Here is a 15724-nt window from a genome sequence, read left to right as displayed (position 1 = left end):
AAAGCGATATTATTGTTTGTCCTTGTCACAGTCTCACTTTTTTTTTTAAATTCCCCACCTTAAATTGAGCAAGATGATTGGTCGGATTATTTGTTGCCCACCATATCCGAACAATCGTCTTGCTGTGTTGCGTATGTTCTGTCCGTCACGGACGCACGCGTATAGCACATCTATAGGATCCTACCATCTATGCCTCTGCACATCTACAAATGCATAACATCATAACTATCATAAATATCACACGTATCACACATTAACACACATACACATACATATTCAGTAATACACATTTGTTTTAAACATATATTGAGATACACTAACTATGATAAAATATTCAAAGTTCGATTTTGTCCCATTGTCATAAAAACCGTCCCTTTTCAGATTACACACCGTCCGAAATTGGACATATGCGCTGGCAACACTGTCAGTCATGTCATGTTCCTCCTTGATAGAAGGCAATTAGTTTGTGTACTTAATTTTAAATAATTTATAGGAGAAATATTTGGTGGTGAAATAAGATTCTCTCATCGAGATGAAATTGTTTTATGAGTTATGAAGGCAAGTTACTACCTGCTTTAATTAATTTTGAACCTTAACTAAATACCTACGATTTATATCGACTACATAGCATTAGTTCTATAATTTTGTATACTAATCTGAAATTTGACTTTTCGGGGATTGTTATATCCATTATATTATTGATAAAGATAATCATTAAAGTAGGTTTTTTCATATGACATGAAGAAACTCGGTATGTATATAGGTATATCCGAAAACAACAATGGTAAATATTGTCAAAACTCACTAATTACCAGCACAAGTTCACCGACAGAATGAACCATATTGCTTCTGAAATAAGGTTGATTTTTCTTTAATTATTTTTTTAGAAATTAGTAAGTTTTGCTTGTCACCTGACAAAGTAATAATATCAATATACCTACTTTCTTTCTACTAAAAATCCTATAATATAAACAACACCTACTATTTTTTCAATGTTGTTACAATGGATGTAAGTTTAAGGTACCCACCTCCCTGTGTGAGTTATATCAATCGTTTAAATTCATATAATATATGCTTTAAATATTAATATAATACCTTTTATAGCAGAACTACCAAATTTAATTCTACATTTCAGATACGAAGGAATATATTTTTTGTATAGTCCTGAGGCAAAATCAGCAATGGACGACAATGGCGACCCAGGTAAACACATTACCAAAGTATAAAATTTATACTAATAAGGTAGGTACATATATATGTTATATACCAGTATATATGTAATTTATATACACATCCCTATTAACTGAACATCGGTTTAAGTTATTAACTAAAATAGAAGTCACATACTAAAGACAAAATCACCAAGTCCACCAGTAGCAGAGGCCGGAATCGAACCGCTTAAGAGTCCCTGGCAAGCTCGGCCGAATTTCACCTTCACATACTAACAGGTTTTGTTCTCATTTTAAAACTGCTGTTGGATTATAATGAAACTTTGCACATACAATGACATGAGGTTTATCTAGGGCTGAATTTAGTTTATATTGCTCCACTTTATAAAACAAACGAAATAGAGCAACAACAAGTTTTGTATTAAAATCTTAAATTCACTGTATTTTTTTTACTTTGTTCTCTGATGCTACATAAACTAATTACAGCTAGGTATACCTATCCTATTGTAAGTAAAAAGTTTCAGAACAATCTAGCTAGTCGTTTCAAAATGAGAGTGTAACTACGTTTGTATGGAGAACCGAGTTTGGGAACCCTTATAAGTACGTGAAATTTTGAAATTAAAACGCCAAACACCACACCAGACATACATAGGTAGGTCATTGATATGGCTACATGATACTTTTAGCTCACAATGTTCTAGCTGAACCACGAAAAAGAATGTGCTTATTTCAGCCATTTAAAAACAATAAGATAATGAATTAATTTTATATGTAAAACAGAGGATGCCCTGTTCTCTTATCGCTACGATAATGCCTACCCGGCTGTGTGTTGTAGGTATTAATGGTAAGTAAGGAATAATACTTTTAGATTTGTATACCTACATACTTTAATTAAGCCGGACAATATTTTGCCTATTATTCATGTTTTAAATCGTGACGTAACGTCGGGAACAGTATGAGTAGGTGACTCAGGAATGCTCGTTATAAACATTTGGCATTGGAACTTTAAAAGTCTGATTTTAAAGTTTCAATTAGATTTACAGATTTGAGATACATACAGTTCAGCGAGCTGTACGGAGAATAAGTAATATCAAAATTAAATCAAGATCAGATTTTTAAAGATCGATTGCTCCTCCAACTTAGGTTGGTGGTGTTTAGGTATCAAGCAGTATAGGTAATAGGCATAGGTATCCATACATACTAATAAGCAGTGTTGGCCGAACGTTAATTTCAATTGACCATTAACCATTATAAATTGAACCATAAACCGTAACGGACTGTTAGAGTTTACGGTTCAATTTGTGATGATTAATGTAATTGTAGCACCGTTCACAATCTCTCTGCTTAGCCTTAAGGTTGACTGGTAGAGAATGCCTCGTGGCATTAAGTCCGCCTTTTGTACTATAAGATTGTTTTTATTTGTACAATAAAGATTAAATAAATAAATAAAATTAATGGTCAATTGAGTTGTTCGCTGGCCGAGAGGTGGGACTCCCCGATACTGAGGCGATGGATTGAGCTCCATAGCACAGTGGTGAAATAATTTTTTTAAGTGTTGAATGGATATTTATGTAATTGTAATTATAATTTTAATTAATTTTACCAATTTATTTACTAAAAGTTTCTTAAGGATTTACCCATTGTTACTAATATATTTAATTTCAATTTTAATTTTAACCTTAATTTTTATACTTATTTTAATGTAATGTTATATGGAATTAATTTCTAAATTAAATTATTTAATTGAATTGTATTAACGTTTCGGCCAACACTGCTTGTAAGGGAATAATACTAAAGCATCTAACACAATGTAGGTTCACTTTGACACATTATCTTAGGTGAGTGAAACAAATAATAAGAATTCTATTGCAACATCCTGTCGATGGCGTTATTAAGGTTAATAAGTACGAGTAGAAACTAACCTAAGAAATTTTGCAGCACGGTTTTTGGAAAAGGTGTTATGTTATGACGAGTAGGTGTACAGGGCAGTTATAACTAGGTACCTAAGAAAAGTAATTAATCTTAAGGTGTGGATTATTTTATATTATTATTTACTTACGGAACTTATAAACACTAATTATAATTAACTTGTTTTTGCAATACTTTTTTACACTTTTTTCAATCATATGGATAAAGCCATATGATTGAAAAAAGTGTAAAAAAGTATTATTATGTAGCTAAATATCAATTTTGAACTCCAGGTCCGTCGTGGCGAGGACGTGGAGGCAAAAGCAACAGACGGCCGTGGCACAGACCGCACCTGGGCAGAAGCCGGGAAGTGGGCCCGCCAGCAAGAGACCGCGACCGCTCCCCCAGTCCCGAACCCTACGGCCATCATAAACGGAACCAACAATGTAGTATATTCTTCTTAATCCAATAGTTCTCTATCTCTTTCTCCTCTTCTTCGGTCTGTTGCTACCAAATGCTGAGTGTAGGCCCCTTCCACAGCATTCCATTTTCCGCGATCTTATGCTATCTTTATTGATTTTTTACGGGATATTTTGACCATTGATCCACCTCATTGGGTGTGCCCACATCTTGAGTTCGAGCTTAATTTTAAGCGCTCAAAGGAGCGTCCATTAATCACGCGAGGGCTTTAGGGGGGGAGGGTGTTAAGCCCGAATCTCATTAAATCTCATATGGGGAGAGGGGGAGGTTTTGGCAAATAACATGTCATTTTTTTCGGGTAAAAAAAAGTGTACAAAATTGGAGACAATCAGATTAATTCAAAGTAAAAATTAATTTAAAGTATTCAAATCCATGAATAGATGTAAAACTATTTAAAATAATAAATCAAATTGTATTTTTTTAATCAATCAAACTCATTTATACTCAAAATATAAAATTTGAAAGACCTCACGTGAGATTAAGGGGGGCGGAGGGAGGGTGTCGAGACAAACCTTACGAAATCTCACCAGGGGGGAAAGGAGTATATTACCTTAAAAATCCTCAAAAACCTTTCGCGTAGATAAAGGATGCCCCCTTTCCTGCCCCACCTTCAATCAGTTCCATCATGTCATTCAATAGTTATTTACGACTTAGTAAAAAAATATATATTCTGGGATATTAATTGTCGACTTGTGCCATTCTCAATCATGCTCAAGAAAGTTTTTCTTTTCGTACACGATTTCTTTGTCAAAAATAACGGTTTACCTATTGCGGTCAGGGAAGGAACACATCCCTATATGTACCGCACCTACCTGAATTTTTATTCATCCTTATATTATCCAGATGAGCAAAGCAGACGACGAAACTTTAGCCACACGTCTCCGCCTCGAAAAAGGTTCAAAGGTTGGTTTAATTTAATTTTGAATTTTTGTTGAACAATATTTACAGTACATAGGTACCAATATTGGGCATAATGCAATCAATTTGTAATTGCATTACGCATTAAATTACATTGTATACAATTACTTGTAATGCATTACGCTCGTAATTGAATTAAATTAAATTTTAATTGCCTGGAATTTTTTATTTGAATTTACATTAATTCGTAATTGCATTACGCAATAACGTTGTGTAAACTATTTATTACTTACTCAAACAGGATCAAATTTACCCACGTGGAATGGTTAAGGAAAATATTCAGTCTAGTTTAAAACATTTATTGGATAAACATTTAATTACCGAAATACAATTTAAAATTACTAATAAGCATTTAAAGGAAGTACTTAGGTATAAGTATTTTTTTAGTCTTACATTTTCTTAGCAATATGATTTTAACAAGTTTAAGTGTAAATCTTCGAATGATAATATAATCATATCTGGGAGGTACAGTCAACTGCAAAAGTGTATATATATGTGTCAGTCCTAAACAAAAGGGACCTTGTGGCGGAAATTGAGTTATCTGAGGGATATAAATCTAGAAACATATACCTAACTATTAATACAAGAATCAACCCACCTAAAAATACCGCCATAAGGTCCCTTTTGATTTGGATTGACACAAATAGCGTCCAAAGTTGAATGTAAGAACGAAAACACGTGCTAAAAACACTTACACAAGTTGAAAAGTTTGAGTAATGTTCCATAAAATTGAATTGCAAAATTAGGTCTTAACATATTAATTTAAAAAACAAACCCACAAACAAGTATAGCATGCTATATAAAAACAATGAAAATGTTTTACTTAGTGAGTGTAATTTTTAATGCATGAAGTAATGCATTACGAATTAAAATTACAAAATGTAATTTCTAATTGCATTGCGAATTACATTTTTAAATGCAGTGAAATTTTAATGCAATTAGAAATTACATTTCCGTTATTTCAATTCATAATTCAAATTACATTTTGTAATTGCAATTCATAATTCGAAATGCAATTACTTTTTGCCCAACACTAATAGGTACTTATACATACTTATATGGCACAAAAATAATACCTACGTAGTTTACATTTTTGTTCATTTTAGCGGATCCTCGGTTAAAAGATGAAAGTCACGATATGGACGAACCTTACAAATACCCTAATCGACATCCTAGAAACGGTTCATTCCGCTACAAGCACAATCTCCAAAGAAATGATCGGCACTATTATTATAGAGATAGACCAATGGGCTTTAAAATGCTTCAGGAAATATCTCGATGCGAGAGCACAACTATCATTGAAAAGATTAACCAACAGAAGAATTGCTTCATGCACCTGTTAAACACACCTGTTGACTCAAAGAAAAACGATGTCTTCGCATTAGTCCTTGAACTGGTGACAAATGTATGGAAGTCTTCATTTGAGGAATCAAAGAAACTGCTTCTTTTGGAAGTATGCAACACTAAATTTATCGACCACTTACAACTCTACTTGATGCAATTACCGTATACAATGAGCCCAGAAGACAAGTTTTTCAACAAATACTACTGGACTAGGGAAAAGGAATTTTGGAGTCATTTCATCAGTTTTTGCGAGTGTCTTATAACCGTGTCGCCGGCGACGGCGGGGCAAAAGTGCCGTGCGCTGATCGAGGCTACGAGCAAGAGCTGTCTGGAGGGCTTGAAGGAGAAGCAAGGGTTCGAGTTGCCGGAAGAATACACGGCAAGAATGACCGAGATACGAGACAGCATCAAAGTCTGCGATAAGGGGGAAGTAAGAATTTGAGTAATAATTGAACTCATAATATTTTTTCGATGTTGGAATAAATAAAACTTAACAATGCTAAAACATAATTATAATAATTAATCTTAATAGCAACTACATAATTATCAATTAACAAATGAGTCTGACCCATGGTTGGTAACTAAATAAATCACCACACGCCCCACTCGGTGCACACTCAAACTCGTCCGATCTATTGTATTTAACGTCTTACTTAATAAATGGTATACGCTTTAAGGAGAACCTTCGCCGTTTAAGACTTTCTTATCACACAAGCCGTTCAGCGATGATAGGGAATGCCCGGCCGGACTGTGTACCTACTTGTGTATGAGCTATTTAGTTGTACCCGCCGATGTATTTCTTGTACTTAACTCATTCGTAATTTGATATAATGTATATTTATTTATCCTATGTATTTATTTATTTAATCTTTATTACACAAAAGAAAAACAATCTTATAGTACAGTAGGACTTAATGCCACATTCTCTACCAGTCAACCTTAAGGCTAAGCGATGTATCACAACAATTTGTAACGTAAAATGTATCCACGAATCGAGTGTCGATACAAACCCGACAGGGTTTCACGGAACTTTTCTGTTTAGTTCAATGTAAGATATTTTATAGAATAAATAATATAAAAAAAATGCACCATTATTCTTTTGTTCACACTGATTATTTTCAAATTTCAGAAGCAAGCACTAAAGAGACGAAAAACAAATGAAACGGATGAGCCACCGGAAAGTTTCCGAGAACTAAGCGTGTTGCCCTCGGGCGCCGAGCTGCTGGAGCGGCGGCCGTTCCTACGGCCCAACGTCGTGGAGGGCGCGTACGCGGACGTGGAGCACTACCTGGACGTGCAGTTCCGGCTGCTGCGGGAGGACTGCTTCGGACCGCTCAGGGAAGGAATACGTAAGTCTCACTCTACATGAAGTCGGTGAGCCTCTCGAGAGCTTCCATGAGCTTAGCGTGCTGCCCTCTGGCTCGGAGCTACGGAGCGGCGGCCGTTCCTGCGGCCCAACGTCGTGGAGGGCGCGTACGCGGACGTGGAGCACTACCTGGACGTGCAGTTCCGGCTGTTGCGGGAGGACTGCTTCGGACCGCTCAGGGAAGGAATACGTAAGTCTCACTCTACATGAAGTCGGTGAGCCTCTCGAAAGCTTAGCGTGCTGCCCTCTGGCTAGGAGCTACGGAGCGGCGGCCGTTCCTGCGGCCCAACGTCGTGGAGGGCGCGTACGCGGACGTGGAGCACTACCTGGACGTGCAGTTCCGGCTGCTGCGGGAGGACTGCTTCGGACCGCTCAGGGAAGGAATACGTAAGTCTTACTCTACATGAAGTCGGTGAGCCTCTCGAGAGCTTCCTTGAGCTTAGCGTGCTGCCCTCTGGCTCGGAGCTACGGAGCGGCGGCCGTTCCTGCGGCCCAACGTCGTGGAGGGCGCGTACGCGGACGTGAAGCACTATACCTGGACGTGCAGTTCCGACTGCTGCGGGAGGACTGCTTCGGACCGCTGAGGGAAGGAATACGTAAGTCTCACTCTACATGAAGTCGGTGAGCCTCTCGAGAGCTTCCATGAGCTTAGCGTGCTGCCCTCTGGCTCGGAGCTACGGAGCGGCGGCCGTTCCTGCGGCCCAACGTCGTGGAGGGCGCGTACGCGGACGTGGAGCACTACCTGGACGTGCAGTTCTGGCTGCTGCGCGAGGACCGCTCTGCCGCTCCGAGATGGGATACATAAGTTTTACTCTACAAACCCATCAACCAAATAAAAGGAGTATGTAGGTGCCAATATGAGAACTGAGTGTCAATTTGGTATATTCAACACAATTACTATATGTATATTCAACACATATACTATGTTACTAATTTTGGTTAGTTATAGATTTTATTCAGAGTCCCATGAATGTATGCAATACGAACAAGTACTTACAAGGGATCTCACATGTAGGTACTTACAACTCTCAGACTACGTTTAACGATCGGCTAATGTTATTTTGTATTATTCCACAGACCAATATATTGAAGAACCAAAGAAAAGAAAATACGATCACATACGGTAAGACGATTAGATCACACTATTTTTATATGATTGTGCAAAATAGAAAAAATATAGTATTTTCTTAATTGTAGGATGTTTTTAGAATACTTACTATAAATACTGGTACATTGTTATTAATGTCGTAGATACTATGATGTTAAAGTACCCCGGTTCTATCTAGTTTTTTAAAGATTAAGTAGATTGTTAGTAACCTCAAAAGAAGTGGTAATTATCTTTTTCTTCCGTAATCCTATGATATCTAATATTGCGGTACAATAATATGTAAACGGCACTATATTTCAGGGCATAGTTACTCAGATTTAATTTTGGAGGAAGAAGATACCATTACTTTTGAGGTATTAAAATTCTAATCTGAAAAAAAAACGGACCATAGTGACAGTTTAAAAAAGCTTATATAATGTACATACTTAGATCTAAAGTAAAGATAAGCCCATGCATAGGTACAATTCCGACCGAACAGTCTCGTTAAGCAAAACACAGCGCCTTCTGTTGTATACTGCGTAAACTACGTGGCCGATGGTCAGAGCAAAGATACAATCAAGTCTCTTTGGCCAGACATACAATAAGTAGGCTGCACTATCGCCTCCAAAAAACGTGTCTAGAAAAAGAGGGAGACTAAGTCCCTTTCTTTCTTTAGGGCGTCGATGAAGTGACAATTGAATAAATGTTATTGTTGCCACAGCTAAACAATTTTAATAAATATGGTAATAGGTAGCAGGGGTCTCCCTGGAGCTATCTCGCTCAGCACGTTTTTTGGAGGCGAGAGTGCATTTTACTTTAATATGGTGTCTGTGTTTTCGCCGCAGCCCCGTCTAACGCCGAGCAAGGTCTGGTCAACCGATCGTCATAATGAAACAAAAATTTTTTAAGCAATTTTTTTTTTTTTTTTTTTTTTTTTTTTTTTTTTTTTTTTTTTTTTTAATTATAGAACATAATTACACAAATTGACTAAGTCCCACAGTAAGCTCAATAAGGCTTGTGTTGAGGGTACTTAGACAACGATATATATAATATATACATATTTATAAATACTTAAATACATAGAAAACACCCATGACTCAGGAACAAATATCCATGCTCATCAGGCGCAGGGGTGTAACTAAGTTCGATTTTGACACCCATATATTGTCCCCATTCGTAGTGCTCGTAAGGGGCCCGTCTTTACGAAGTAATATATACCAGTACGTCTAAATATGTTTTAATAATTTACGATGCGTTCTTTCAGTGTGTACCAAAACGTGAAATTTTTGGAACCCTACGTTTCCAATCAAAAAGTTGGTTCCATCGTTTTACTTGACGAGGGTATTATGAAGATGATAAATAAAGTGAACTGGGCGCACAGCAAACGGTTCCTGTTTGGGACCCTCGTGTTGTTTACCAAAGATCACTGCAAGAGCTTTCTCGTCGGCACCATCTTGGAACGCGATGAAAAATTCCTGCGCAAGAGACAGGTACCTACGTACGAAAATTTGAGATGTTCTCAAAAGAATCTGGTACTGTACGATCTCATAAAACATCTTTAAATATAATACAGTCAGCATCAAAAGCTTAAACAAAATAAATATATATCGCTCTACTCTATGCAGAAATAAAAACATTTTACAAAAAAAAGTAAACCGACTTCAAAAAGGATAAAATAAAATATTATCCTTTTTTAAGTATATGTGTTACCAACTGATATGTTTGAAGTCGGTGCCAAGCCAAACTTTAAAGCATTCCATGATTTTGGTGCGATTCGATAAGGATGCGGCTATATAAATATGTAAATACAATACGTTAGATTGCCTTACACGACAGCAATGAACATACTTTCTGTAGGTAAGTACCTAAGAACACACGGCCGAACCTTCTTAGCGCAGTCCATACCATGTTTGTCGGTATATTAGTATAAATCCAATGCGTTTATTTACCGTCGTAATTTTTAAAGAGGTAATAAGGCATTTTTAAGAGCTTACGAGTAACGCGTGATGCATAGGTAAATGAAAAACACAATCATGTTTAACAGTAAATTCGTTAACTTTAATAAATAATCAGGATTTTCCTCGAGTGCGTCTGAGAAATCATTCCTGCCACTACTCTAAATCTATCCTCCGCCCCGCCACTGGCCCAATCCCTCAACCTTCCGATCACTTAACCTCACAGCACATAAACCCCTGATCACTGAAACCTTTGACCCTGAACCACCAACACCAAACCTTCAACCGCTATTCCCCGACCCTTTAACTCCTAATCCTAACCCCCAATTCCTCAACATCCAACCCCCGACCACTCAACTCCTACCTCACGATTCCTCAACTCCCAACCCCTTAGTCTCTGACCCATCAAGTCATCACCCCCTCGACCCCTTACCCTCTCAAAGCCTGACTCGTCAAGCCCAAACCCCTCAAACCCCAACCTCAGACCCCTGTTTACCTTCACCACCACCGTCTACCTCACATACCTCTCGCCTCACCTCTTATTTCCAACACTGCCTACATCAAAAATCATAATGCATCCATTACATTTAGTAAGTAAGTAAGTAAGTCCTTTATTTGCATTCATGTTGTACAAATAGGTATTAAATAACAATTGAGTTGTTTCAAACATGAGCCCTGCAAGGGCGTAGCAATATTACTTAAACTAACTTATTCCTAATACAAATATAATCGTTATTGTAATCTTATTACATCTTAAAACTTATCATTTAAATATTCGTCCACAGTGTAATAGCTTTTGTTTATTAGGGTTTCTTTTAATATTCGTACAAATAGGTGTTCTTTTTTTTCTTCCTTTATATTTTGTGGTAGTTTATTATATATCTTTATGGACATTGATAAAGGGCCAGACGAATGAAGTTTTAATCGTGAGGGTGGTTGTATTAACTTTGATTTGTTTCTTAATGTATAAGTTTGTTGTACGTCTTCACGTTTGGTATATAATTCTAAGTGTTTATGGACAAATTTGCATATTTCTAGGATATAGAGGCTAGGTACGGTAAGTATTTTGTGTTCTATAAAATGTGGTTTACAACTATCAGTTTGTTTTATATTTACGAGTATGCGGATAAGTTTTTTTTGCAAGGTGAAAAGGGAGGGAGCATCTTTGCTGTTGCCCCATAGGATTATTCCATAAGAAAGCCAGGAATAACCGTATGCATAATATGTTGCAAGTGCTGTTTGAAAGTCGGTGGTTTTCTTTATTTCACAAAGTGCATAAGAAAATTTTGAGAGTTTACTTCGAATGTGTTTAATGTGCGATTTCCATGTTATGTGACTATGTATGACTATTCCGAGTAGTGTAAATGTATCTACTACCTCTAACTGTAAATAATTGTGGCTGTAGTTAATAGTTAGTGCATTTTTCTGGTAGGGGTGAAAGGTCATTAATTTTGTTTTTTGGTAGTTTATTTCAAGGTGGTGATCATGCATCCAGTCTGAGACATTATTAAGAATATTGTTAATTTTGTCGTTTATGTGTGTTGTATCTTGACATGAGGTAAGTATTAAAATGTCATCGGCAAATAATATAGACTGTTCTTGTAGGGTGTTTGGTAGATCATTTATGTAGCATAAAAATAACAGGCATCCAATTACGCTGCCCTGAGGAATTGAGTAGGTGACAGGAGTGATTTCAGATTGGATATTTTTTATTATTCTAGTTTTGGAGTCGAAGTGTTCTATTTCTACGTATTGATTTCTGTTAATTAAATACGATGTAATCCATTTATGGGCTATTCCCCGAATTCCGATGCCGTATAGTTTATTCAGTAAGATTGGATATTGAACTTTATCATAAGCTTTAGTCATGTCTAGTAGTATTCCTATTGCGTATTCTTTTGAGTCTATTATATTGAGGATTGCTTGTATGTATTTAAAGACTGCTAAAGTATTTGAGTGATTTTTACGAAAACCATTTTGTGAATTATTAAATATTTTATACTTTTCGCAGAAGGCGTATATTCGTGTACACATTGCTTTTTCAAATATTTTAGATGCTGTGGGTAGTAGGGCGATTGGACGATAGTTATTCGGATCTGTCTTAGTATTCTTTTTATGGACTGGTTTTACAATAGCCGTTTTCAATTGGTCGGGAAAGGCTCCTTCTTTGAATGACTGATTTATTAGAGTACATAACGGATAAGTAAGTTCTTCTGCACATTGTCTAATTAGTGTCGGAGGGAGACCGTCTACTCCGCAACTGTTTTTATTATTTAGTTTTTTAATAATTGTATACATTTCTTGGTAACTTACAGGTGCGAGAAACATTGTGTTTTCAGTTGGATGGAGTACCGGCCGTCCAAGGCGAGGTCCTGTGTTTAGTGAGTTATCGGTTGTTTTACCTATGGACACGAAAAAATGGTTGAAAATGTTAGCTACTTGTTTTGGATCGGAGGTAATAGTATTATCAATTTTTAATTGAATATTATATTTTTCCTTATTTTGTTTTTTGTTGGTTTTTTCATTAATTATGTTCCACATTGTTTTTACCATGTTATTAGATTTCTTCATTCTATTTATATATTGTATTTTTTTGGCTATTGTAACTGTTTTTTTAATATTTTGTCATATTTTTTATAGTAGTGTTGTAGTACCGGATTATTTGTTTTTGTGACGAGTATTTTAAGCAATCTTTTATTATGGCAGGATAACTTAATTCCTACGGTAAGCCAGTGTTTATTATATTTAGTTTTTAAGTTCAGTGTTTTTTTTGGAATATATTGGTCCAGCGTTTGAAGAAGCTTATTATTAAATGCGAAATAGTTTTCATTTATATTTTTATTCGGAGTGATTATGTCTGCCCAATTTATTAGATTTAGAGCTACTTTAAATTGGCCTATGTTAGTTCTATTATATAATCTTTTTACAATTTTCCAAACATTTTTTTCTTTCAATCTTCCAAACATTTTAAGGCTGTTCCAAAATGATCTGAAAAGCCGAGATCTTCTACGGTAGTGAATGTTTCTTTGTTATAGAAATTGGTGAATATTAGGTCTAAACACGTAGATGTTGATTGTGTTATACGTGTGGGTTCTTTGATATGTTGGTGAAATTTATATTCAGCCATTAGATCTAGGAGATTACATGTTTGTGGGTCATTATTTAAGATATTTATATTGAAATCTCCGCCTATGATAACGTTGTGCTTGGCGTACTTTATATTTATATATTTATATTATCATATACAACTTAAATAATAACAAAAATTATTCAAAAAAAAAACTTATATAAATCACTATTATTACAACAACAAAAATATATAAGTATAGATAGTTCCACATATCGCCCGCGGTGGCCGTGGTCTTCATAATCAGTAAGTAGACTTACCACGATCTTGACACCGACATATTTGCTATACTTAGCGTAACTTATTTTCTAATATGCATCTCGCTCGTAATGGCATCCTATTAGTGCAAGAGAGATGTATAGAAAGTAATTTACGAACACATCAGTTAATATTTAGAGTCTAACTCGTGGTAAGGCTACAGTTGCACTATATCAAATTGGTATTTTACGAGAGGAAATGCTTGAGTTTCTTAAGAATACAGTGAAATCACCATACATTGTGCCTTTAAAAATTGAGGAGTTCCCTCAATTCCTCGTGGATTCCATCATCAGATCAGAACCAAAATATTATGGGACCACCTTGGAGGTAACTCCTTTCAAACAAAAAAAGAATTACTCAAATCGGAGCACGGGTGTCTGAGTAATCGGTGAACATATTACATTTAAAAGAAACATCATTATCATCCAAAAATCATTATCATCAGATCGACTTCATGAAGTTGATAGTTTTTGAGAGAAAATGCTCCGTTTGCTTAAGAACACCCAAATCACCATACACGTGCCTTTAAAAATTGAGGAGTTCCCTCAATTCCTCGTGGATTCCATCATCAGATCAGAACTAAAAATATAATGGAACGACCTTGGTGGTAACTCCTTTCAAACAAAAAAGAATTACTCAAATCAGAGCACGGGCGGAGTAATCGGTGAACATATTACATTAAAAAGAAACATCATTATCATCCAAAAATCATCATCATCAGATCCACTTCATCAAGTTGATAGTTTTTGAGAGAAAATGTTCGGTTTGCTTAAGAAAACACCCAAATCACCATACACGTGCGTTTAAAAAATGAGGAGTTCCCTCAATTCCTCATGGATCCCATCCTCAGATCAAAACCCAATTAAAACGGGACCAACTTGGAGGTAACTCCTTTCAAACAAAAAAAGAATCACTCAAATCGGACCACAGGTGTCGGAGTAATCGGTGTACATACATAAAAAAAATAGCCACAACCGAATACAGAACCTCCTCCTTCTATGAAATTAAAGTGTGTTAAAAAACTAGGTATAACATATATATTATAAACTGAAATATTTGTCATATAGGTTTTCTTAAGAAAAAGTGAAGTGGCTTCAGTGGCGGAGGCCGGATCACTGGAAGGCTACGTCATATTTTCTTTAGCATATGAATATAACATTTATTTCAGTTTATAATTTATAGGTATGGTCGTTAGATTTGTAGCTGGCCCCCAACGGCTTATCCTTTGCCTATTGTTAACTAAAACGGCGCGTGCCACTACCTGCAAAAAAAGGGTCGTATAATATTCTAATTGGTACCTGAGCGCGGGCAGATACTTTTGGCGCGTTGTATCATCCGTTAGTATTGATGCTGATTGTAAAGTAGAGGGAAGTACCTATAGCACATGACCGTCCATACAAAAAGAGAAAAGGTTTTTCCACTTCTAAATATTTTCCATTCTCCATGATTTTTTAGTATGTTAATATCGACTGATTGACAGATTTTTTTCCAAAAAACTAAACATTTACCCCTAGAATATATTATGCTGAAGCGATCGATATCAATATCGATATACCATTTGGTTGTAAAATCAAAGTGATTTGTTAAGATTTAGGTAATGGAAACCGTTTTCTCCCGAAATGGAATTTCATAGAAAAAGTACCGTTATTTCGTTAGGATCGCAAAGCTATTCTTCCCTCTTAAAACAGTTTATATTTGGACAACATGTATATTAGTATGTAGTCATTTTAATCTAGTTAATCTTTGTTACAGTTACCTGTCAATATTGTGAACTTGACAATGGATTCCAACATGTATAACGACGATGCCTATATCATGATAGAGTGCGAAGTTTACTTCGAGCCTTACTATCACGTGCTGAAAGCTCTTCAGGATCCCAGCTTCCCGGAGCACATGTCGATGAGCAAATATATTATTGATTTACAAGTGAGTGCCTAGTTGAATGTTGTGTTAGTATAGATAGACAAAAACTAAGTAGGTAAGTAATGACTGTGGATGTTTTCTTATGTATTGTATAAAATAGAATATAGCAGTTTTATTATTTGGTTTTGTTTGACCTGATGATCGTTCCTACATTTTATTAACTTTTTTTAGATATAATTAAATCGGTGT

At 35.9% G+C, this 15724-nt stretch overlaps 1 protein-coding gene across 1 annotated transcript in view; it reads left to right on the top strand.

Annotated features, from left to right (window-relative positions):
• Nucleotides 1-419: 419 nt before the first annotated feature.
• The window catches only part of LOC133524136 (NFX1-type zinc finger-containing protein 1-like), a 29521-nt gene continuing 14216 nt past the window's right edge, over nt 420-15724 (top strand). The window contains exons 1-9 of the mRNA XM_061859991.1: nt 420-558; nt 1136-1203; nt 3371-3523; nt 4401-4460; nt 5582-6249; nt 6949-7168; nt 8263-8308; nt 9537-9762; nt 15365-15538. Coding sequence (XP_061715975.1) covers nt 1182-1203; nt 3371-3523; nt 4401-4460; nt 5582-6249; nt 6949-7168; nt 8263-8308; nt 9537-9762; nt 15365-15538 — 1569 coding nt within the window. The 5' untranslated portion in view covers nt 420-558; nt 1136-1181. The remainder of the gene's footprint in view (nt 559-1135; nt 1204-3370; nt 3524-4400; nt 4461-5581; nt 6250-6948; nt 7169-8262; nt 8309-9536; nt 9763-15364; nt 15539-15724) is intronic.

Source organism: Cydia pomonella, chromosome 13 (genome assembly GCF_033807575.1).
Source record: "Cydia pomonella isolate Wapato2018A chromosome 13, ilCydPomo1, whole genome shotgun sequence".
In the NCBI taxonomy this organism is placed as follows: domain Eukaryota; kingdom Metazoa; phylum Arthropoda; class Insecta; order Lepidoptera; family Tortricidae; genus Cydia; species Cydia pomonella.
Note: the sequence above shows the minus strand (reverse complement) of the source record. Positions and strands in the feature narration are given on the sequence as shown.